This window comes from Vitis riparia, chromosome 10, assembly GCF_004353265.1.
Source record: "Vitis riparia cultivar Riparia Gloire de Montpellier isolate 1030 chromosome 10, EGFV_Vit.rip_1.0, whole genome shotgun sequence".
Lineage (NCBI taxonomy): Eukaryota > Viridiplantae > Streptophyta > Magnoliopsida > Vitales > Vitaceae > Vitis > Vitis riparia.
Window position 1 is genome coordinate 22,676,737 of NC_048440.1, and position 25,974 is coordinate 22,702,710.

General features: G+C 36.2%; 1 protein-coding gene across 2 annotated transcripts; it reads left to right on the plus strand.

Annotated features, from left to right (window-relative positions):
• The first annotated feature begins 9,506 nt into the window (after window positions 1-9,506).
• LOC117924294 (starch synthase 3, chloroplastic/amyloplastic) lies at window positions 9,507-25,166 on the plus strand. Of its 2 annotated transcripts, none has more exons than XM_034842895.1 (17): window positions 9,507-9,607; window positions 9,731-9,959; window positions 10,429-10,489; window positions 10,590-11,969; window positions 12,988-13,202; window positions 13,647-13,917; window positions 14,729-14,904; window positions 16,701-16,808; window positions 17,210-17,319; window positions 18,894-18,999; window positions 19,368-19,538; window positions 20,460-20,588; window positions 21,989-22,171; window positions 22,479-22,610; window positions 22,717-22,828; window positions 23,709-23,832; window positions 24,290-25,166. In XM_034842895.1, exons 2-17 carry the CDS (start codon window positions 9,834-9,836, stop codon window positions 24,417-24,419), a joined length of 3,534 nt encoding a protein of 1,177 aa, XP_034698786.1. In that variant the 5' UTR covers window positions 9,507-9,607; window positions 9,731-9,833; the 3' UTR covers window positions 24,420-25,166. The 2 variants fall into 2 exon arrangements, with proteins under 2 accessions (XP_034698786.1, XP_034698784.1); XM_034842893.1 differs by having other exon boundaries at window positions 9,512-9,646.
• The last annotated feature ends 808 nt before the right edge of the window (window positions 25,167-25,974 follow it).

Sequence of the window (25,974 nt, forward strand, 5' to 3'; positions counted from 1 at the left end):
TTAACACCCAACTTAGGTGAGCCAATTGGTCCTCAGAAGCATCACAAAAAATCAATATGTCATCAACGTACAACAAATGGGTAAGTTGAACTCCCTCACCACCCCTTCCTTTAACCCTATAGTCTGTCAAAAAGCCCCCACTAACTGCTCTCTTGATCAAACAACTCAAAGCCTCCATACATAATATAAAAAGATAAGGAGAAAGAGGATTCCCTTGTCTCAACCCCTTGGAGTTGTTAAAGAAGCCTACCAGTGTGCCATTCACCAACACCGAAAAAGAAATTGTAGAGATACACCACTAAACCCACCATACCCATTTTTCGCCAAATCTCATTTTCTTTAACACCTGGAGCAAAAAATCCCATATTAAATGGTCGTTAGCCTTCTCTATATCAAGTTTACACATCATCCCACATTCATTACTTTTTAATAGAGAATCTACGATCTCGTTAGCTATTAGTATTGCATCCAAACCTGCCTCCCCTCAACAAAAGTATTTTGATACGAGGATACACCTTGCCCACCACTTGCTTCAACCTATTAGTTAACACTTTTGCTAACAGTTTGTACAACCCTCTCACCAAATTGATAGGTCTGTAATCTCTCAGGTCCTCAACATCTTTTTTTTTTGGGACCAACACCAAGAAGGTAGAGTTTAGGCTTTTTACAAAACCTCCCATGCTCGTGAAAATCACGAAAAAAACCTATCACTTCCTTCTTTACCAAATCCCAACCGGACTACCAAAAAACTAAGGAGTAACCATCTGGCCCCGTAGCTTTGTCCCCACTTAAGTTGAAAATAGTCGATACAACATTTTTAACAGAGAAAGACTCATCCAACCTAGTTGTCTCTTTCCTTTCTAATCTGTCAAAGACCAGCCTATCCAAACTTGGACTCCAGTCACCAGGGTTCGACAACAGGTGCTGAAAAGCACTAACCACAATCCCCTAGATCTATCTCTCATCAACAATCCAAAAACCATTAATTTTTATCTTGGTCAGATTACTCCTTCTATGACTATTCGCCATCCTATGGAAAAAACCTGTATTCCTATCACCTTCATTTAATTACACTTCTTTAGATTTTTGTCTCTATGAGATTTCTTCCATAAGAACCCATTTCTTAAATTCCTCTTTGACTTCCTTTCTTGCTTCTTCCTCTTCCACCAATAAGACTTTAGACCTCTCCTGAGTATCCCATAAATTGACTTGTTGTAAAGCCAATCTCTTATTCACATTCACCTTCCCAAAAACCTCATCGTCCAAGTTTTCAAAATACCCTTAAGAGCCTTCAACTTTGTTACCAAAAAGAAATTGCTAGAACCCCTGAAATTGAGCCATTGCTACTGGTTTTTTTAAAAAGTCCTTAAACCCCTCCTCCTTCAACCACATATTCTCAAAGTGAAAAGGCAAATGGCCATTCCTCACTTCTCCCATGTCTAACAGAATAGGATAATGATCAGACACTAGTCTGGAAAGAGTACTTTGCTCCACCCCACTGAACCGACTTTTCCAGTCCTCAGACACCAAGAAATGATTCAATCTTGACATAGTTTTCCCATTAAGACCATCATTCCAAGTAAATGGACCCCCATTGCAAAGGAATGTTCCTTAGAATCAAATCATCAATCATCTCTGAAAATCCTTTCATTGCAACTGCTAACCTTCCTCTTTTGTTGCGCTCGCTAGGGAACCTTGACACATTAAAATCCCCTCCAATGCACCAGGAATCATTTTACAGTCCACGGATAGCCCCCAACTCCTTCCAAAAGGATTCTCTACATTTCTTAAAAATGGAACCATAGACTCCCATAAAAACCCACACAAAACCATCCTTATAATTTCTAAAATGACAAGAGATCGAAAACTGTCCTACCTTCATGCTAGTCAACTCTAACACTCTATTATCCCAAAAAGCCACCACCCCTCCGGTTGTTCTCCTCGCATTAACTACACCCTACTCTAAGAATCTCCCCACTCCAAGACTATGCACTACTTCAAAGGACATCTCTTGAATCTTAGTTTCCTGAAGACAAACCAAGTCTACCTTCTAAGTCCTTATTAAAGCTTTAGTAACCTTTCTCTTATTGTTGTCATTCGTCTCTCTAACATTCTAGGACAACAACTTTAGCTTCATTTACAACCCAACTCTCTATCTCCTCCTCTTTTGACTTCTCTGTTTTCTATCTCCCATCCTTTATAATTGATCGATCATTCTAGCTTCATCAATTCTCGGTCAAACTTAGAGGTTGAACCGACACCCTTCTTCTTAGTTTGTTCATTTTTTTTTTTAATTTTTATTCTCTAAAGCAAACTTAAAAATTCTCCTTCAAATCCTCATAAGGAGAAACCCAAAAAATTGTTAAACTTCACCAAGCTGCTCTCATTCCATTGATTTTCAAAATCTCCTACTTCTTGAGTCAGTCTTACATTCACTGTTATAACTATAGCTTCTCTCCCTCTTCTTTCGTTTAAAACCTTTTCCTCTTCCTCTGCTTTTTTCCACTCCATTTTGTCTGCTAGGACTATGGACAAAGGGTCCACGAAGCTCTCATCTTCTACTACCACCAGTCCATCCTGGACAAAGGACTCCCTTACCACCAAGGCTCGACCAAAAACAAAAGAAGGAGTAGAAGAGATAAAATGGGTTTTCGCGCTATCGTGAGAAAGAGTGTTGTACTTGGAAGTCTCTTCCATCAACACCTCGTTTATAAACTCTGTCCTAGCCACTTCCGAAGAAGACGACTCTATCTGGGAAAGCAAATAAGCCACCACGACTATTGGGTCATTCTCAAAGATGCCGAAGATTGACCTCTATCACTATCGACTTCCATGAGAGTCTTTTCTTGAGCCTTAGCTTCAAAGTTAGCAACGGAAGGGCTGAGGCTTTAACAAGTCCCTCGAACCCCAATCCACCTTTATTGGGCCTAGTCATCATCACTCAGTCCTCTCCATGGCCCACTAGAGAGTTTTTTAAGGAAAAGAGCTTTTAACCCACCGTCTTTTCACCATTCTCCTGCTAAGGCTCAGACCTAAAAATAGATTGGGTTTTCACTGAGCCCAATCTCGCTTTAACTTCTCTTCCTCTATCCAACCCACCATTGCACCCACCCAACGACTTAAAAAAAATGTCGTCATTCTCTACACTTCCACTCCTACACTCAGGTTTCACATAAGAAACCCTCACTTTTCAATCCTATCCATAGACCTCAAAGCAAAGGAAGCAACAACAATAGTAGTATCAGCGCCAACTCCTTCTTGTTTTCCCTTCTGTAACGACACGTTTTGTACTCCTCTTTGAACCTCAACCTAACACCACCATTTCTCTAACAACACCGCATAAGTCAACGCGTGACCTATATGGATAAAATTGCTTTTGAAGATAGTGTGTTGTCCATCCAAAAGCCGAAAACTTCTTTTGTGTATTTACTTTGGTCAGAAACCAAATTGTGGATAAAAGGTGGTCCTTTGACCTTAATAAATTTTATAGATTGGGTGGGTTCGTGATGAGGGAAAATGTTTTTTTTTTCTTGTTGTTTTGGGTCCAGTTGTAAGGGGGTGAGTATCTCTATACTGTATTTCTGTGGGTAGCTATTTTAGCGCCTCTTCATAATACAATTCTTTTGCTTATTGATAAAAAAAAATAATAAGTCAGCGCGTGACCTCACCTCACCTGTTTTCCTAGAACTTCTAACCAAACATATCTTACTCGTTGGTACCACCTAGACAAAATAGGGATGGGTTTCCCACCATAATTGAACGGAAAAACAATGTAATCCTATCACTATCTCCAACGAATTGGGAAACTCCTTACTTTCCAACTTCACTAAAATCCTCGTCTACTGTAACTCCATGAAGAAAACTATATTCTCATCCACTACTATAAAACCTCTACAACCATCACCAATCTTTTGGAACATCTTTATACTCCACATGTGAAGAGGAAGACCCACCACCCTCACCAAGCCTCCTTAAAGGCAACGCTTTGTCGAAAACACCCCACCTTCGGATTCCATTTTGTAAGATGCAAAATATTCTCCTTAATTATTCTTTTCCCTCTCCCTTTCAGCTTCACTCAACGACTCAAACTCAAACAACAAAAACCCTCCACCCAAATAAGCCACTCTCAATATCCCTTTTAACAATCAGAGGTGGCTTGCCCAACTCTTCACTAAATCCAAATAAGGGACATGGACAAAATCACTCCCTATTAGCCCACTAAACACCAGTCCAACTGATCCTTCCTTTCTAGTAATTTTCTTTCTCCCAACTCTAACCATAGTGAATCACATTTCCTATTTGGCCTCAATTTTTCCATTTCTACATGTCTTTGACAACAAATCTTTCTCCCTAAGAGGAGCCGTTGAACCTCTTGAGTCTAGAAACCTAACCAGAGAAACAACTCCAAGATCACACAGCTTCTTCGCTAGAGTGTTCCGACTTGCTAACAAACCCTTTCTTTCTCGGAAGATCACACAGTACATTTTGGACTCAAAATCACAAACTGAACAGAGAAGAAACCTTCCTGTCTCGTTCGAATGACGTTCCAACCTATATTTCCTCTTCCCTATTTTCAATCAAGAACTCACCTTCTATTTTCATTATCTCCACAACAAACTTCAACACCATCTAACAAATGACTTAAACTAACTTTCCCAAACCTAATCCAAGAAGTGGTTTCTCTGTATTTCTCCCATATACACTCCTTCAACTTTTCACCTACCACCTCAACTTGCAGCTCAAAAAACCAATGTTTTAAAAACCAGACCGGATCGGCCGGTCCAATCGGTTCAACCGTCGACCGGTCGCATTTTCGGTCCGGTCCACTCTATTAAACCGTTTAACTATTAGACCGGTTACAAATCGCCTGAACCAGCGATCGAACCGGTGAACCGGTAGAACCGGACGGTTCTAAACGAACCGAACAGTCCATATTGGCCCATCATTTTGCAAGCCCATTGTATAAAATATTAAAAGCTGTAGGCCAAAAACCATACTGGGCCATGTCTTAGCATGACAAAGCCCACACCCAAACCATCTAAGTACGCTCAGTCTTGAACCCACAAGGTGGGCGTGCTGTAGTTTTCAACAAAGATACCTTTTATAGGCATCCTTTGCACCCTTATTTCTCTCACAAACCGATGTGGGATTGCAAACTAATATGATAATATGAATGAAAAAAATTTAACAAATGCAAAGAGGATTTGAAGCTGGGACTTCAGGTTTTGTAAGTGAACTAGGACACCACTCGGCTACACGCGATTTGTTATTTGATATGCCAAACAAAACAATATATATTGGATTTTAATTTTTTTATAATATTAAATAAAAATAATATAATATTTTTAAAAATTATAAATTAGTTAAAATTTTCATTTTTAATATATTCACATTTAAATATTGTATACATTTCATTTAATATGATTTAATTTGATAATATCAAATATATAAAATAATATTATTGATTTTTAATTTATTCATATATATTTTAAAATTTTTATAATTATTTTTAATTTTAATAATATATAAATTACATATTTATAATGTCACCGGTTCGACCGCGGTTTGACCATCGGTTCAACCGGTGAACCATGAACCGGTAACTTTTCCGGTTCAATGACCGGTCCGGTTTTGAAAACATTGCAAAAAACTTGGACTCCACAGCAAACCAACTATTTCCATTCCTTAAATCTTCACTCATTCTCTAAAAACTTGAATATAAACATTAATGCCTTTCATTTATTCATAGGAAGTAGAGATATTGATTTGTGGTTGCAAAATGACCATGCTTGTGGAGTTTAAGTCAGTAAATGAAGGAGAATTGAAATGAGGGTTGATGATTTTTCAAAGAGAATGTAATACATGTCTTTGCTTTTGGTGGCTCTTTAGCATCTAAGCTACTTAGACAGTCGAATCAAGGACTAAAGTATGAGAAGGTATCAAGATATTCTTGATTGTCCAATTTTGATAGCACTTTCAGGATTGTTCAATGAGGATAGCTTTGGTGTGCAAGCAGTTTTTCTATTGGTGCTACAACATTTTGGAATAACATGCAGTGGAATGACATAAGGACAACTTGTGATATCACACGTCAGATAGAAGAGGTTCTTGACACTATATATACTTAAATTTCTCTTAATTAAGTAGATACTTTTTAAAGTCATGAGATTTCATTAGGTCCATAACAGACAATGTATACATGGAATAGAATAAACCATTACAAATGGTATCACAATTAATCTTCAATCTCGATATGGGACTCTGCTTGTTAGATCCTATAAGAGGTGTTTATATATCTGGTCCTGTAATTCCATGAAATATAATCAAAATGTTGTTCTTGTATGGGGTGATTGTAATATCTCACCTTGAATAAGGGAAATAGTTCCTAATACCATATCTGTATGAGCTTCTTTTAACCATAGATCACTTTTAAAATCATGAGGACCTATTGAGTTTAGAGTGGACAACATTTATATGGGAGAGAGCAAGTTGTTATATAATCTCTTCTAAATAGTCTAACATTCATCTTAAAAATTAATCTTCTTCAACTTGATACTAAAAAAGTACAATTTTTCATGACCTTCCTTAAGAAGTTCCATACTTGAGCTATTAGCACATCTGCCCAAGTGCCTCTTCACTTGAGCTTATATAGACAAGAAGCCTTTAGATACAAAGACTTCTTGTTGGCATGCTACTTACCTTCCTCAATTCCAGGGAGCAAAAGTTAGGTGGAAATCCATGGCGTAAGGGAAAGGATTTTAAAGAATTCTTGCATATGGAGGCATTCTTTAAAGCATTTTCAAATTGTAAGAAACCATTAAATTCCCAAAGAATTCCATAATTACCTATAAATAGGTGGTGACCTCGTTTGACTAAAACACCAAATCTAGCATTATAATACAAGCTTTCATTCTTTTAAACTCTCTAAATGTTGCCTTCTTTGCTTATATCTCGTTTTCATGTCATGTAAGGAAGAATGACTTGACAAATTCAAGATTATGGAGTCGTATGGTTTATTAGAAACACCTTGAGCAGGGATTGCAATGAGGTGGGTTTGGGAAGCAACACCTGTATCCCATTCTCGTTCTAATTATATAATTATTTTTCCATCTTCATCTCAAACCTAGAACAATGAGAGTAGAAGAATTCTTATTCTTGTTTACAAAAAGCATAATAATCTTGTTCCCACCCCATTCCCTCCAACTATACCCTTGATGTACCTCAAACTATTATTGGTCATGTTACTTCTCTAGCATCAATTTCTAAAGCCCCTATACTAGCCTTGTCGTTGAACTCACCACTACCACCATCCCTCTCTCCAACATCGCTTGCACTAGTGTTGCCCTCCAAAGTTGTTGTCTCTTGCTCAGTTGAACACACTAACCTTATTGTCGAATTTGTTACATTCTACAACTAAAGCTCTAGTATCGATGATGCCACTTAAGATATCTTATGCACTTGGGCATTCACTTAAATAACTTCTAAAGCCTTCAAAGTCATTTCATTGTCGTCATCTCCAACACTATTGAAGTATTTGGCATTATGAAATTTCCCATTTTTACTTTCTCCAATACCATACAAGGAGAGAAGACTTATGTACATAGAGTATAGGAGCTACTGTTAACAAGGGTTACGACAAATGTTTGAAGATGAGAGAGTTTTTGGGGATTTTCTAATATATTCAAGGTGAGACAGACAAAATTCATACTTGTCCTAATTGAATTTGGATTTTAAAAATTTTCCCAAACTTGTCCCATTCTCGATTACCACATTCCCACACTTGTCATAATAGAGATGGTGGTAGAGTGGACAACCCGAATAACTTGTGAAACTGTCATCCCTAATCTTGAGTCAATGACAACAGTACTAATTCAACCTAAAAATTTAAATTAAGCTTAAACTTCTAGATAATATATCAATAAAGCTAACTACCACTCTTATCATAAACAAATAAACTTGGGTATCGATATGGCACGTATGGAGTGTGCAACAATGGGAGAGTTTTCTTCAATGGGAGGTTTCACAATGAGTGACAAATGGGACAAGTAATTTGTACAATTTTTGGGTTTTCTAACGACTCAAATCAACGTAGTTTTAAGTCCATATTAATATTTTGATTTTGCCTCGAAGTTAAGGCTTTTTGGTTGGTGCCCAACCAAATCCATGACAAGTCAATGGTCCTTATGTCCCAATGTTCAGCACCCCACCACATGACACAACCCCTGTCAGCTGCCACATTTGGCTAAAAAACAAACTTCAGACAATGACTGCTACTAAATTCTTCCATCTTTTGATTACAAATTTGGAAAAGAAACTGCCAGAATCATCTTTTAACCATTATTCTCCTCTTATGGAAACACGTCTACCCACATCCCATTCTTTTTTTTACTCTAAAGTCTAAAGAAACACTCAAATGAAGATTTGGGACAAATGTTGATGGTGATCTTTCATATTTTCCTTTTAGAATACTTTATATATATCCATTTCTTTTTAAAAAATCTGGCTTAAAAAAAAATCTGAGAAAGTACAATTTTGATGCCGTCATTTGTTTATCTTTAACAGTGAAAGAATAAGGATATGTAACTTCATTCTTCTATATAAAATTTCGAGACCCTTCTACTTAATAGTGTTTTATTTTATTGAGGATGAGAATGGTACGGATTTGGGATAAGTCCCTTAACCTCACTCCATTTATTTAAAATAATTCAATCTCGGTTCCATTATAAAAATTCTCATACTCTATCTTGCTCACTTTAGTTTTTTTATTTTATTTCTTTAAAATTATTTGAACTTTTTTAGTTATGTTCAAATAAAGAGTGAGTACTCGAAAAACACTATCCTATTATCATCCTTAACTTTAAATATCGGATAAATAGTCCATTATTTATCATCAATAAATCCATAATTAGATATAATATATATTTAATTAAGAATCAAATTTCATGAAATTTTAATTAAATATTAATTTTATATTTTGAGGTTACTTATAATATTAAATTTTATATATCTCCGACTAGGGATTCACTCAATAGAAATTGTTCATTTTACATTTTCTGGGATGAAAAAGGGATTTTTAATTTAAATTTGTTTATTTTTTTTAAAACTCTTTATTTATGTTTTTTTTTTAAATAAAATAAGAAAAAAAACCGTGAATGACTTCAATTTTTACAAGGAACCGAGCTTAGAAAGCTTATCGCAAGATCACGTGAGGGTCAAAAAGAAGAAAAGTTAATACTCTTTTTTTAACTTATATTAATTTATCAATGATACCAATTAAATTATGATTTTAAGCTCCATCTACTGCAACGTGGCACATTTCCATTGGGCAGGTCGGTCCCAATCAATTCTCCACCGTTGCCGATTCTATCACGGGCGATGAGCCCCTAAAATTCTGAGCCACTAAAATATTTTAAAATCAAAAAAATTATTTCAGAGCTGCCACGCCACACCTAAAGAATCCAACTCAGACACGTTTCTACCGTCCGATCTCCCATCATACCCACTCCACGAGATCATCTCCAACTCAATCAACTCGGAAACAACCTCCACCGTCACCTGGCGATCATACCACATGACAGATCAGCCTCCGGTGCACTGGCACCACACAGTAACTCATACTCCCATGGCTTACGCTTCTGGAGTCTTTGTACTGTTATCAGGATTCAGGATTGATTTGATTTTCTTCTGATTTTTTTTTTCAATTATTTAAAAAAAATGTTTTTTTTTTCAGAGACAGAGAAAATAATCAGAGGAATGTTTTGATGATTTGGGGTGAAGAAGAGTGAAGAAAGAGAGAGATAGAGAGAGAGAGAGAGATTGATACTTGAGCAGCTATGGAGGTGGCTTTGCAAGCACAGAGGCCAGTGAGCTGCAGAGCACTTTCTGATAGGGAAGCCAATTTCAAGATTAAACCTTTTCTGGGTTTCTTTCCAAATGGAAGGGCAACTCAATCCTCACAAGTAAAAAACATATTTTTTTTCCTTCATGAGTTATATATAACGGTTGCCTTTCCTAGTATTTTTCTCCTCATTCTTCTTCTCTGTCTTGTTGGATTGTTTGGTGTTCTGATTCTGGACACACACATGTGAATGTATACTTGCTTTCTGATTAAATTATTTGGGTATGTTGTATCTGAAGTAGGGTATTTGTGATTTATTGTTTATTGAATGAATGCCCATTTGGAATGATTAATGATGGTTTGCAAATTATGTTTTCTTGAGTTTTGTGTTGGCTGATTGATTTGGGATTTTCCAGTAAAAGTGAACTTAATTGGTTTAAGTTCTTACTGTTTCTTTGTGGTTATCCATCATCTGGTTGATTCACTGTACAATCAGATTTTTATTTTTTATTTTTGGAAATTCAAAAATTTTGAACTAGGGTTATATTGAGTTTACTGGATATCATATTGAATTATCTGTTTTCATGCAGCATTCATGGCGCAGAGAGTTCCCATTAAGTGGGGTTTCAAATGGGATCGTTGCAAGCGCTGGTAAGTCAATGGTAATTGTCCTGCTTTGGTTTGAGGTTGAATTTTTACTTATTTTTTCTGACTTTTTTTTCTTTAAAATCTGTCATAATCTATCTGCTAGATTTTTCAAGGAGAAGACAAAGAAAAGTGTCGATGTCAGGGCCTAGGGGTCCTGGTCGGAAGGGATTTATGCCAAAGACACCTGTGGAAACAAGCACACAGAAGAGGGATCAAAGAAATACTGGAAAGAATGAAGATCCAAGCACTCCCACATCTAGCGAATATGTTGGGACTGGGAAGAAGACACTTGGAACTGATGAAGAGCAGACTGTTGAAATTACTCGAGGAACGGAAGTTGATGAAGAGAGGAATGATAAAGGTTCAAGTGCTCCAACGTCTAGTGAATATGAGTCTGGAAAGAAAACGCTTGAAATGAAAGTTGTTGCTGGTGAAAAACAGACTGTTGAAATTACTCAAGGAAAGAAAGTTGAAGGAGGGGATGACAATGGAAAAGCTGCCGGAGCAGATGAGAATGTGATAGAGTCGCAGAAAATAAAACCTACTGCAAAGAGTGATACTGGGCATGCAAAGGATGGAATAAGTTTGGAAGAAAAGAATTCGGGTATCATTAAGAGTAGTGCCAATGAAGGAAATGAAAGCATTACGATTGATGGAGTTAGAGCTGAAGATGTTTCTCTAGATTTAAAGTTGGAGATGGAGGCAAATTTGCATAAACAGGTTCTTGAGGAGCTTGCAGAAGAGAACTTCTCTAGAGGGAACAAAATGTTTTACTACCCTCAAGTGGTGAAACCTGATCAAGATATAGAAGTGTTTCTAAATAGGAGCCTCTCCACTTTAAGTAATGAGCCAGATGTTATGATCATGGGAGCCTTTAATGATTGGCGATGGAAATCTTTCACCATCCAGTTGAACAAGACTCATCTCCAAGGGGATTGGTGGTCTTGTCAGGTTCATATTCCTAAAGAAGCATATAAAATGGATTTTGTGTTCTTTAATGGAACGAATGTCTATGACAATAATAACCAAAATGATTTCTGCATACCTGTTAATGGTGGAATGGATGCACTTGCATTTGAAGATATCTTGCTTGAAGAGAAACGTCGGGAGCTAGAGAAACTTGCTAAGGAGCAGGCTGAAAGGGAAAGACAAGCTGAAGAGCAGAGGCGAATAGAGGCAGAGAGGGCTGCTAGGGAAGCTGATAGAGCACAAGCAAGGGCAGAGACTGAAAGGAGACGGGAAATGTTGCAACATTCGATGAAAAAGGCTGCAGTTTCTGTTGACAATGTTTGGTGCATTGAGCCTCATGAATTTAAAGGTGATGACTTGGTCAGATTATACTATAACAGAAGCTCAGGTCCTCTTGCTCATGCTAATGATATTTGGATTCATGGGGGGCATAATAACTGGAAAGATGGGTTGTCTATTGTTGGAAGCCTCATCAAGGATGAGAAAAAGGAGGGTGACTGGTGGTATGTTGAAGGTATACATGGATACATTTCTTACCATACATATTGTTATAATTGCTAGATAGATGTTAAAGATAGGTGGATTGCAGGAAAAATAAGCAGAGCATGTGTTTCTGTTTTTATCCATCTTTGGATGGACTTGTGTGCCACATGTCCATGGTTCCTAGAAAAACCTAACCCGTCTTTAGCAGAAAACCTTTTGCTTCATTTGGATACTCTGATCAACAGCTGCACGATTGTTCAAAGTAGGAATTTCATAGGAAAGCGATGATCACACTCTTGTTGCCTTGCTCCTGAGAAAGATCTCCAAGTATAGGGATCCATGAAAGGTGGATTATACCTCATTGCGTGTGCTGTGTAAATGGTCCTCCTATCATTATCTAGGTTATCTATACTGTCTAAAACTTTGTTGGTTTCCATCTATTTCCTCCTTTGAGCATACTAACTATCCTTTATAAACCAATTCTTTATTTTGTTAAGTTTATACTTGATGCTAAATAAGAAATGTTTGTACATCCAACCAATCAGAAAATCATTTTGGCGAAGGAAGTAGAACTTGGAAACAAGCTAACTTTAGTACATTTGATAATCTGAATGGGTCTGGTTAAGTGGTTAGTTCCGATCCTTTCCTTTCATGTCATACTTTAGATCACTGTGAGATTACTGAAGGACATTCTTTTTAGTGTTATTTTTGCTAACTACCTCCAAATGATACTGCAGTGAATTAAGAAGCTCTACATGGTCTTATCATTGCTTAGCTAATGATGTTCCTGCTGCCAATTTTATGAAATGCCAAAAGGTTATTTTATATCATATATCCTTATGGAAGTAACAGATTTTGGTAACACATATTATTGAGAAAGTAACTGTGGTGTCATCACGTACTCACTCGTATTCTAAATTCCAATGCAAATTCCATGACATTGTGATCTTATTATAACATCTTTAGTATATTTTCACTCCATGCTGTTTTGCAACATCTGTTGCAAGTTGCACAAATTCCATTCTTTTGAACAAATATATTTTCTGTAGTTGTTGTACTTGAACGAGCCCTTGTCTTGGATTGGGTTTTTGCTGATGGACCACCACAGAGAGCCAGTCTGTATGATAACAATCACCGTGAGGATTTCCATGCTATCGTACCACAATCTATTTCTGAAGAACTTTATTGGGTTGAGGAAGAATACCAGCTATACAAGAAACTTCAGGAGGAGAGGTGGTTAAGAGAGGAGGCTATACGTGCAAAGGTCAGTTTACCATGAAATTTTACATTCATGGTGATCAGATTGTTATCCTATAATATGCATTGGGAAGCATAGTGAAGATGCAAAAATTTTACTTGTTAATTTAGGAGAAAAGCATTCTTGGCCATTCTATTTCAGTATGGGGACACCTGAGAATGTAGTCAGGTAACCAAGAACAATCTAGTCTATCTCAGTAGACTTGCAGAGGGCAAAGGACCCCCATACATGAGTTTTGAAGTGGTGGGTTCTTGTTGCTTGTTCTCCTTATGAGCAAGTATGCAGTTTTGTGAACTTTCTTTCTTACAACATTAAAGCACCTGAGGTTTTGTTTTTCTGCCTTTTTTATTACCACAAATTGATCTTTGTCTCAGGAGAAATTTTATCTCCTTGCTTTTCTCATTTCTTTGTTACTGTTTCCAAATTTCTTTCGTTCTTATCTTGTCACAGGCTGAAAGAACAGCACGAATGAAAGCTGAAGCAAAGGAAAGAACTTTGAAAATGTTTTTGTTGTCTCAAAAGCATATAGTTTATACTGAGCCTCTTGATGTTCAAGCAGGAAGCACGGTATCAGTTTTGTACAATCCTGCCAACACAGTTCTGAATGGAAAATCTGAAGTTTGGTTTAGATGCTCATTTAACCGTTGGACCCACCACAATGGCCCCTTACCACCTCAGAAAATGTTGCCTGTAGATAATGGTTCTCATCTCAAAGCTACTGGTAAGTTTTTCAGTTGATGATTACTATTATGGAATATCATGTGGTTTAGACAATCTGTTCCTAGTCATAGTGATTGATTTTTTTCTTTGGTTTGGAAGGTTAAAGATTCTTTTTTTTTTTTCCAAAAAGATTCAAAGAAATGTGGTATCCAGTTTCTTGGTTAGACTTCCATCATAAACCATGCCTCAGATTCTGTTTTTCATGGTTGTGCCATCCAAGTTTGCGTACATTTTCTCTTTAATGTCTAAGATAGTTCTTCAAATATATGTTCCTAACTTGCGAGCAAGTAGTCAATACATATTTGACATTTCAAGGTGCAGCAATGTAAACAAGGAGAATTTTGACACTGAAAAATCGATGAAAAACCAGGTAATCCAACATATTTATCACACCCAAAATAGTTCTTTCTCTTCCACTAAGTGTTACATGTGCCTTTCTGTATTCAATGAATATTTCTTTTCTCAAGCAATCTATGAAAGCTTAGGAAATAAAGTCGTCCTTTTGCCCCTATCAGCATATGGCTTTCAGTATCTTCTGGGAGTGTGTTATTTATGTGTGGTACAAAACAATGGCTGCTCATGAAAATATTGCTGAAGGCCATGTGGTGCACTTTTTAGGCCTTGGACTCTATGAGTGGTTCTTCTAGCTCTTGGCTCACCTGAAAATAATTTGTTAGTAGGAAACCTTGACTCCTTGCTTCACAAGCTCCTTGATGAGACTATAGGGCTTATAGAAACTGGAATAAATGCTTGACATATCAAGTAATTAATTTGTTTGAGCACAACATTTCTGATAAAATGTGTCTTTGCAGTCAAGGTTCCATTGGATGCATACATGATGGACTTTGTATTCTCTGAGAGGGAGGATGGTGGAATTTTTGACAACCGAAATGGCATGGATTACCACATACCTGTTTTTGGATCAGTTGTAAAAGAGCCACCCATGCACATTGTGCATATTGCTGTTGAAATGGCCCCCATTGCAAAGGTACTTTTGGTTTTCAGTTTAATTAATGATTGTACAAAGCATCTTCCTTCTGTAGTGGACAACCATATCTCTGAAGTATTCAGTTGTTACACAACCACTTAAAGCAACTGCAACCGATTGAACATCTCCATCTGGAATACTGGATGCAACCAAAACTTCCCCTGTAATAACCCTTCTTCTTTTAGATAGCGGTCATCCATCAATAGATCTTCTTATCTTCCTTATGTGCCTATGACTGTAATATTTACTATTTTGAGGATCCATCCTTTGAACTGCACAACAGAGTGCTGCATTGTTAGAAATTCCTCTAAAAAAAATTTATCTTTTAAGTATTCCTAACTACATCTTCATAATGTGACTTTCCTTCTTTTAAATACCTGATTACATATTAGTCCATGCTTTGAATGCTGCACAAACTGCAGTTCTGGCCTCCAGCAATGATAAATAAAAAAGAGATGCTGTTGCTAAGGGATATGGGAGGAGCATCTGTTTATTGTTCTATGAGTCATACCCCTTCAATGTGATCTGAAACACAGGTGGAAAGAAAAGTTAAGATGCGGGCAATGGTGCTAGCACCAGCATGTGGGCATATTGTCACGGACTTAGTTTTTTTCAAATCTCGTGCAACACTTAGACAAATCAAGACCCTTGATCTTGCCAAGTCAACCTTACTCCCAATACTTAGCTTGCTAGGCTAAGACGCTCACGACTTGGAAGCTTTAAAAGACGTAGTAGGCAACTCTTGAAGAATGAAAGCTTTTATTGCTTAAAGGAAGCTTTACAAGTGCTTTGAAACTCACTTGCTTGGTTGGTTAGGTTCTTGGGTGGTGCCTTGGCCAAATGAGGCTTTATCCTATTTATAGGCACCTTAAGAAGTCTCTAGAACCTTGAAGGGTTCCTTACAAATCAATAATAATCTAGAAGCTCCTACACTAGTCTATGTACAAGGGTATGTACAAGATGACTTTGGACCACACTATTCCAATGCTCTCTTAGCCAAGTGTAGAGATGTGTGGACATCTCTAGCCCTCTCTAGAAGCTTCCATACTCTTCCACTTTGTAGCTAAGTGTAGATGTCTCCAGGGGTCTCTAGAAGCTTCCCACCTCCTATATAAGCTCATGGAGAGGGTCATTTGGAGCATCTTGTGACAATATGCTTATTTTGATTAAGCTCATTGATTTCTCCTCATGATGGCTATGAAGTTGTCTAAATTAGAGATGATCTCCTAGCTAAGTTTGGTGTTTCAAATTGGGAATTTGGATGTTGACTCATCAAAGTTATAGGGTCATCTCCTTTATTATGCCTAGCCATTATTTTGATTTCAATTTTCTTTTATTAGTTTTTCCTTTCATAAGGAGTTATTTCTACTTCTCTCTCTTGTAAATTTGGTCTGTATTAAAGGAAAAAATAGATAAGAAAAGAGTAGGAAGATCTTTGAATTGTTCATGTTCTTGTGATTGTGTATGTTTTGGAAATCATAGCTGAATTATTTTCCCCTAAAAAGGAAAAAAAAAAAAGGGAATGGGAAGAACACTTCCTAAAATGTTTTGTATATGAGAAATGAAGGAGGGAAGGAGAGAGGGACCATATATGGGCATCACATCCATTTTTCCATTTAACTGCCTCCGGTTTTTAAAGAGTGCCAAAATATATGTTTTTGGAGTGTTTGTGAGATGTCCTTGTTTATGATCCCAATCTTGTAGCTTGTGTATGAAAAGCATATTAATTTCTTCTGATATTTGCTTGTTTGTTTTTATTTTAGTTTTTTTGTGTATTATATTGAAATCTATTACAGGTGGGAGGCCTTGGTGATGTTGTCACTAGTCTATCCCGTGCTGTGCAAGAGTTAAACCACCACGTGGACATCATTCTCCCAAAGTATGACTGTTTGAATCTTAGCAATGTAAGCTTCAATCCTGTCTCTTCAGTCCAGATTATTGATTTCAATATTTTTTCTTTCTTATTCTTGAATTTTAGCCTCTATTACTGAACATAATATTATACCCTTGTCTTTGTGAAAGAAACATGCATCTGAATGTCAGTTCTATGGATGGTAGTTTAGTTTAACTGTATCTGTTAGAGGTCTATTTCAGAGATAGTTGAAGAATGAGTTTATTCTTATTTTTAGAATTTAGTCTGGAAATTTTCTTATACAAAATTCCTTGAATTCCAAGGAAATTCAGATTTACATCCTTTGGCAATGTGGTGCTTACAGAGCACAAGTATGACAACCATTACACCAATTGTTACACTTCTATTTTAGTTATTTCATTTAGTTTATTGAACATCTATGTTTTGAAACAGGTGAAGGACTTTCAGTATAAGAGATGCTATTTCTGGGGTGGAACTGAAATAAAAGTTTGGTTTGGAAAAGTCGAAGGCCTTTCTGTTTACTTTTTAGAGCCTCAAAATGGGTAATCCAGTAGTTCTGTTACACCTTTTAGACATAGCATTATTATTTTGGTAGGAATTTGTATCCCATTTTTACTGTTCATGCATATATTTCAGTTAACTACATCTCTGAACCATCCTCTTATTGGTTCTTTGTTTCCTTCTATGTTCTTTACTTGCTTAATGACATGGTTTTGGTGCTTCAGTTGTTCAGTTCAGTTACAAATATTTGTCATTTGTTCAATTACCAATAGTCAACCTAAGCACCTTGATTTTTATCACAACTGCTCTAGTAGTTAAATTCAATCCATTTGCAAGATTAAACCAGTCTCTTTATTGTTTCTTCCAGGCATTGCATGCACAAATAAATTCATGCTCAAAACATTGTTTTATTGTTTCTTTTGGGTGTTGCATAACCAAATAAATTCATGCCAAAACCATTCTTTAATTGTTTCTTTCAGGCATTGCATGGCTCACATTAATGCATGCCCTAATCGTGATGAGGTAGTTCTCCACTTCACTCCCATTTTGATTCTGGGAGGCTTGGATTGTTGTGCATGACTGAAAATTATGATCTGATTAATCCTTGAAGAATCCTTGGTTGTACATGTTCTCTGAGGTATGCCTTTGAGATCTTGACCGCCAAAGAGTGAATTCTGATGTCTGTGTTCAAAATGATTCTGACATTCTAGATTGACATCCTTCAAATATTACATGTTAAACTGTGGTAGTTCTCAGTCCCACCCCCCATCTTTGCCTTTTGGGAGGTTTGGACTATCATGCTTGGCAAAAAACTCCAACTCAATCCACCCTCAAAGAATATTTGTACACATTCTCTTAGTTATGCCTTTGAGACCATTGAAATTTTGTGCTGTGAATTATTTGGTGGATCACAGCAGCTTCTCCCTGAGGTTTGTGGAATTCACAGTTTGAAACCTTAAGAGCATCTCCTAAATTATTCTTTTCCCATATGTGATGTGCAACTAAGTTCTGAACTGGAAAATTTTGTTTTTGTACATGTTGAATAACAGTAATAATCATAACTGAGATGAGTTTGAATCTAATAACATCAAACTTATAGGTTGTGTGCAAGTCATGTACCTGATGGTTTCCAAATGATCCATGAATCACAAGAAACTTTGTATAGTGGCTTTGTTATGGCTGGTCTTACAGCTCTGAATTCAAAATTGTCAAAGAATCAAAATTGTTTCTATTTGGATTGTATTAATATTTATCACCAGTTCCACTCAGATATAACTTCTACTGATTGCCTTTGTTGTGGCTGGTGTTACAGCTCTGACATTTAAATTGTCAAAGACTCAAATTGTTTCTATTTGGATTGTAATAATCTTTTCCCTAGTTCCATTCAGGTATAAATTCTACTAAAGTTCCATTATTGATGCCTTGACATAGACCTTGTTCTTGTCTCAGTAGTTGCAATTTAGCATGGAGAACTGAATTCTGGATATTTAATTTGTGTAACACTGGATTTGAACATGTATTCATGATTGTCTGCCATTCTGTTCTTTACAAAATTCAGCTGTTGGTTGCAGCAAAATCCTCTATAGAAAATTTCTTGATGCATTTTCCCTTGTAGATTTTTTTCGGCAGGTTGCATATATGGGTGTAGGAATGACGGGGAAAGATTTGGTTTCTTTTGTCATGCTGCCCTTGAATTTCTGCTCCAAAGTGGATTTCATCCCGTAAGTTTAATAATTTGACTCATTTATCAAGTTATTGCTTTTTAACACTATTCCGCTAACTCATTCATGTTCTAGCTTCAGTGGTAAAACTTGACGTTTCTACATCTTGATGTATATTATTATGTTTACAAGTGCTCCAACTCATCAAATAAATTTTTCATATTTGGGTCTAATTAAGCTAACAATAAAGATCTGTTTACCTATCAAAAAAAGAAAAAGAAAAAAAAACAATAAAGATCTGTTTAGAATATTGTCATACTAATATACACACAGAAGACCAATTTTTTTTTTGGTTGTAATTTTCATTTATTATGTTAGTATGTTCCTATTAAGTGTATCCATTCTGACTAGTGCTTTATGCTGGGCAGGATATTATTCATTGCCATGATTGGTCTAGCGCTCCAGTTTCGTGGTTGTTTAAGGACCATTATAAGCATTATGGACTTAGTAAAGCTCGGGTTGTCTTTACAATACATAACCTTGAATTTGGGGCACCCCTTATTGCGAAAGCAATGGTTTACACAGACAAGGCTACAACTGTTAGTACATACCATTTTCCTTCAATAAATATTATTCTTAGTATTTACAGCGATTCAATTTTGTTTTTATGTTTGTTTCTTGGTTGCTCTTTTCAATAATTTATATATATTTTTTACTTGATATATGCTTTAACAAGTTACTTTTATTGGCATCTTCTTTGTTAAGAAGTTAGATTAATATGTTTACCTTAATCACTGAATTTCAAACTTGTTCTTTATTTTTTATTTCAAATTATTTTATTTTATTTTATTGATTATTGATTTATTTATTCTTAGGATGGGTTTGCATGTTAGTCATAATGCATGTTATGATGCTTTAATATGCTTAATTTTTTTATTTTTTTGTTACAGTATCTGCATAGCGTCTTGATAAAACTATAGAACAATGGTGGATGAGAAAAAAAAATTACTGAGAATTCTTGAAACTGGATGAAAAAGTAGGACCTTTGAGTTCTTAAGAAATTAGGATTGTGTGAAGATAACATTTTTGAAATTTTCTCATTGTTGGCTGGACTTGTCTAGATAGAACTCTTTTAATTAATAAAAAAAAAAGAGAGAAAAAGAAAAAGAAAAGGTTAAATTTATTATAGATGAAAACTCTAGGTTACATTTTTGGAGGATGATATTTGTAGGGGACTCTTTACCTTTGAGATAATTTGGCTCAAACTCCTAGTAACCTGAGACAAGTAAGACTTCTGAACCATTGATGCATAGAAATCAGAGGAATCAATAATGCCCTCTCTGTTCCATTTGGAAGTCAATTTAGATTTCATGCTTTTCCATTGTATCAATTTAGTATGCCATTGAAGAAATTGCTGATATCAAAAAGGAGAAACCATATGCGATTTTTTTGCAATAATCTGTGCTCTCTTTCATATATGGCCATTGCAGCACCTTAATTCTGAATGTTCATATCTGCAGGTATCCCACACGTATTCAAGAGAGGTTTCTAGGAATCCTGCAATTGCTCCTCATCTGTACAAGTTCCATGGTATATTAAATGGAATTGACCTAGATATATGGGACCCATACAACGATAAGTTTATTCCTGTAAGTAGATTATGGTAGTTGAAGTTGAAATCCTTAACTTGTAGCTGTCTTACTGAATTCCCTCATGTTTTATCATCTACAAATTATACAACATACTATAATTTATGTTTGCATAAATAGAATACTAAAAGAAAGAATAATCTCCATCTACTACTAAATTGGGCATATTAAACTTCAGTAGAATAGGATTACAATCAGTAGCAAACCCTTGAAGCTTCTTTCTTTTTCTTATTATACTTGGAATTAAACTATGACATCTTCATACCTTTTTAAATTTAGAGTTTGATGGGCATTACTTCTGTAGATTTATGCTTCATATGATATACTCTAATCGATCATATTGCTAATACTTGCTGAAACATACTTCCTTCATCCTCTGGAAAACTACAAAACTTTTTTTTCTTGCTAAGGTACTTGGCCCTGGAAAAAGGCTGGGCAAAAGGACTGTGTTAACTTGTAAAGGAGTATTGATGTGGTAGGAGTTTGCTATTAAGATGAAATTCAATGGTGAATTTAGAATTTTTTTTTTTTAAAAAAAAGAGAGTAAAGTTGTCACTCAAAAGCAGAGCAATTAATTACAATTTAGGAGTCTTCATTCACACCCTTATCATTAGAACATATTAACAGAGGTCTAAGATAGTGACCGTCTTTGATCTGTTTTCATCACCTAAAATTTTTGGGCCAAGAAGCAACGTTTTCTGTGTGATCTCTTGTTGAACTTTTCTTGCTGGTTCACATAATCAACATAAAATTTAAGTCAGTTCTTGGCGTAAACGTATTGTAAATGGAGTTGCCTATCATTAATTTTCATAAACTAATTAACCAACCATTATATTTCTAGTAAGAAAAGATTATAGGGAGGTTTTAACCTATATATTTTTTTTGATAAGCAAGCAGAATATATATATAAGAAAGGCAAAGAAGCCTCAAGGCATACAGGAAGTATACGAGACTACCACCCCCTTAACAAAAAAAACAACACGACCCAAACCCTATATATGATCACAAAATCAATAATATTGAAGCACTTCACTCATACTATTGCTTTGTTATATAAGTGTTTAGTGGTTCTCAATTTACCATTCTAATCTCTATATTTTTTAAGCGACAAATTTATTGGAACGAGGTAGTTAATTGGTTTATTTTTCTTAACATTGGAACACAAAGTTCTTTTATTGTGACTTTGAATAGTTTTCATTGGGCTATACTTCTCAATATGCTGCATGGCATCTGTGATTTTGCAACTGCTGTTGAAGGTTTGACATGGAACAAAATGCATTTATTTTCCTTTGTGTCTGATTATAACCTTAGCATCATTGAATACATTTTGGAGCTTTTGTTCACTTCCATTGTCAGATGCCTTGGCAACTGGGGCTAATACATGTCTCATATTTTTCTAGGTACCTTACACTTCAGACAATGTTGATGAAGGCAAAAGGGCTGCCAAGGAAGCCTTACAACAAAGGCTTGGTTTGAAAAAATCTGATTTCCCTTTGGTAGGAATTATTTCTCGCTTAACTCATCAGAAAGGAATCCACCTCATCAAGCATGCCATTTGGCGCACCTTAGAACGCAATGGACAGGTTCTCTCTCTCTCTCTCCTCTTTTCCAAGGGTGGTTATGGACATCTATACCTGCACATTATATTCATCCTAGATTATCCACTCAGCACCTGGGAATGAGTAGGACGGGACTTAACCTAAGAATTCTAACTTATATTTCCATGAAATGTACATTGCTCTCTCTCTCTCCTCTCTGTGTGTGAATCATACCTTTTATGCTCAATGTCGATCATTTAAGCTAACTCAACTGTATAGTTCAAATTGGTGCATTTTAAGAGCTGAATCTTATACCATTTTCATCCTCTGAAGATACAAAATATGATGGCAGGTTGTATTGTTAGGTTCAGCTCCAGATCCTCGTATTCAAAATGATTTTGTTAATTTGGCGAATCAGTTGCATTCTTCCCATGCTGATCGTGCTCGACTTTGCTTGACCTATGATGAGCCTCTTTCACACTTGGTATTCTCTCATGCATCTTGAATTCTGTAACCCTCAGATACATAATCCCTGGTTGCATCTGTGGTACAAACATGGTAGTGACTTACCCATTTGGATAATATTGTAGATTTATGCTGGTGCCGATTTCATTCTAGTTCCTTCAATCTTTGAGCCATGTGGACTTACCCAACTCACAGCAATGAGATATGGTTCAATACCTGTGGTTCGTAAAACTGGAGGTGAGTAGATATCTTTTGATTGTTATCAGTGGTAAGGATTAACTGTTCATATCTGCTGTCTCAAGTGCTGGACATTTATCATGTGAATGTTCTCTTACACGGTTATGGCAAATTAGGGCCATGATAGAGTAGGGAAAAGGTTGTGATAAAAATGACTTGTCTTTTTCCAAAATCATTTGTTTGCTTCAACTGCCTTTTTTTCTGTGTTGGGGTTGAACATATACTTTGACAGCAAGAAATTGATGCACAGTTCTATATGATGCAACAGTTAAAGTGAATTAATATATTTTCCTGTTAATCAAGAAAAGGTCGAATCATCATTTACCTTTGCAAATTGAGTTTTTGGAAAAGTATGGCCGCTAGGTCAAAAAGAGCCCTTCTGCACTTCTTTGCATTTTGATCTACGCATCTGGAATATACTCAGATTTTCGAAGTGTTCAACCTCCCTTTTTAGAACGAGATTGTGCTTTTACTTCATGAATCTTCAATTTGTCAATAGTCGCTTAGGCTTTGTTCTCTTTTTTGAATACTTGCTGCTGGGTGTCCTGGGCATGACATATGGAATCTAGTGGTTACTGGAGATCTTGTCTTGGGTCTGAGTGGGAATTCTATCTTTGTCACTTTCCATGTTCATTACTTACATGCATCTGTTTATCTGTCTAAGCATATCTGTGGTTATGTTTTAGTGTGTTGGGGGTAAGCATATTTGCATACAGCCTGACAATTGTGTAGTTTATGGAAATTGAACTTGCCTTGCCTATGAAAATGTATCTGTCATGTCATTCTTCTTGCTTATATTAAGCTGGAGTGAGTAATATTTTAAGTCCTTGGCACTGACAATGTACTTGGCAATTCATTTGTGCTCATTTGCTTCCTATAGGACTTTATGATACTGTATTTGATGTTGACCATGATAAAGAGAGAGCACAAGCACAAGGCCTTGAACCAAATGGATTCAATTTTAATGGAGCTGATCCTGTAGGTGTTGATTATGCTCTCAATAGGTGAGTGGATGTATGCTTTGTCTAATCAATTAGGTAAAGGTAGTGTTTTCTTTATTCATTTTCAATTTCTTTGATCCACTGTTTCCTGTCCTAATCTTTAAATAATTAAAGAAGTACCATATAACTGGACCCCTCAAGTGATGAGCTAGTGATAATCAGTGCATGTGACACCCTAGCAATTAGAAGCGACCCTCTTTTTTGTGGGTTCCAGTCATGAGTGCAACTTAAAGTCTCTTGTGTTTTCCAGTCCTATCACTTCCCCCTTGGCCATTTTAAAAAGTGGCAGAGGATCGAGAAGAGGGACAGGGCTTAATATTGAGGTCATCTGTTAACTTCAGATTTGTTCTCATTAAAATATTTTGGACTGCCATGTGCTGTCTCTCTTTCTCTTGTACATCATATGTTTATTAGTGGAAAGGACTTGATATGAAATGATTTTTTGTATCTTTTTTTTCAGAGCAATCTCTGCTTGGTATGATCGCCGGGATTGGTTTAAGTCATTATGCAAGCAGGTGATGGAGCAAGACTGGTCTTGGAACCGGCCTGCTCTTGACTACATGGAGCTCTACCATGCAGCTCGCAAGTGAAATCAAGAAACTGATTAGGCCTGGAGAGTAAGGTGTGACCCAATTGCGCCCCACCTCCTGTACAGGTTTAGTGACACGCCCTGATTGAATTTTGCTCATCCAAATCCCAATTAGCTGCATATATTGATAGCTCAGTTTAATTTTCCCGTCTTAATAATGTAAGATTACATCATTTGTAGAGCTCTCATCCTTTCTGTGTAGCATAAATTGATCACACAAATATCAATTGCACTGGACAAGAATTTGTCAACTGTGAAACAGGAACAATAAAAGATGGGAAAAGGAAAACACAGAGATCTAATTCTTTTTTTTTCCTTTGCCCTCCCTCCTGTAAATAAGAAGTTTAGAAGAAAAGTTGCATTCTTTTTATAATTTAGATCATATGGTTATTCCAAGCCCCATAGCAGGAGTTCAACTGAAGTTCCAATATTCACTGAAGATTCAAACTAAGCTGGAAGTGGTGATAACATTTCTGATTGTTTCCTGTGACAAATCTGTGGCTCAGGTGGAAGAGTTTGTTGTAAAATCTCTTTAAAGTTCTTTAGGGTTTTTACTTATTTCTTTTTTTCAATTAAGCCCTGAAATCTGAAGCTTTTTGTAGTATGGATGCCTAAACTGAACCCTGAAAGGCACATCTTGTAACTATATTCATATGCAGAAACTATCAGTAGTCCATGTTATATTAGGCAAAGAAGAAACACATAATTTTGCAGGCTGTTTATGGAATATCATAATCTTTTGGAGTCATTCTGATGATATCAACCTCCATATTCAAACTAACAGTTTGCTAAATGTTTTTACTCCCTTTCACTTCCATCCTCTACTACTTCTACCAAACTGTCCTTCTAATCAAACACACTTTTGTCACCTTTAACTGCTCTATGGAACAACCATTTGGAAATGCACTCATGTCTTGGACCACAGGTAGGTGGGCAAATTCACTTTTTATTCATCTCCAAGTTAAACTTGTATGATGCTTTGAAACAGTTCTAGATCACATACATTGCAGCTAATCAGGACTAAGTACTGGAGAAGAATACGAGTGGGGAAGTTCATTTTTCCGTTCACAGCCACAAAAATTGCTTGTTTTGGGTGGGCATTGAAGCGACCAACACTTGTGGAAATGATTATTTTGCGACTATGTGGGGCTGTGGCCTTTGAGACTTTGAGAAGCATATTCAGTGGAGAGAGGTCTCCATTTTATTGAAGACCCCACTTATCTTCAGGAAAAGAAAGGTCTCCAATGTGCTTATCTTATCAAAATTCAAATCGAAGTAGATGCCTTTTGGATGGTAGAAAAAAGGGTTCATATTTCTGATGATTAGAAGGATTTGATAATTTGTTGATTGCTATACATCAAAACTCTCTTACTCAGACTCCACTCAGTCTTACAGTTTGATTGAACATCATCGAGATGGATCAAGTCCAATTAATATATTTTTAATATATTCGTGATCAAGTTATTAATAATTCGTCAAATCGATTGATTTCATTTAATAATATTACTAATTATGAGTGCATAAGGCTAAGCAATAGGCTTATGTTTAATCACATT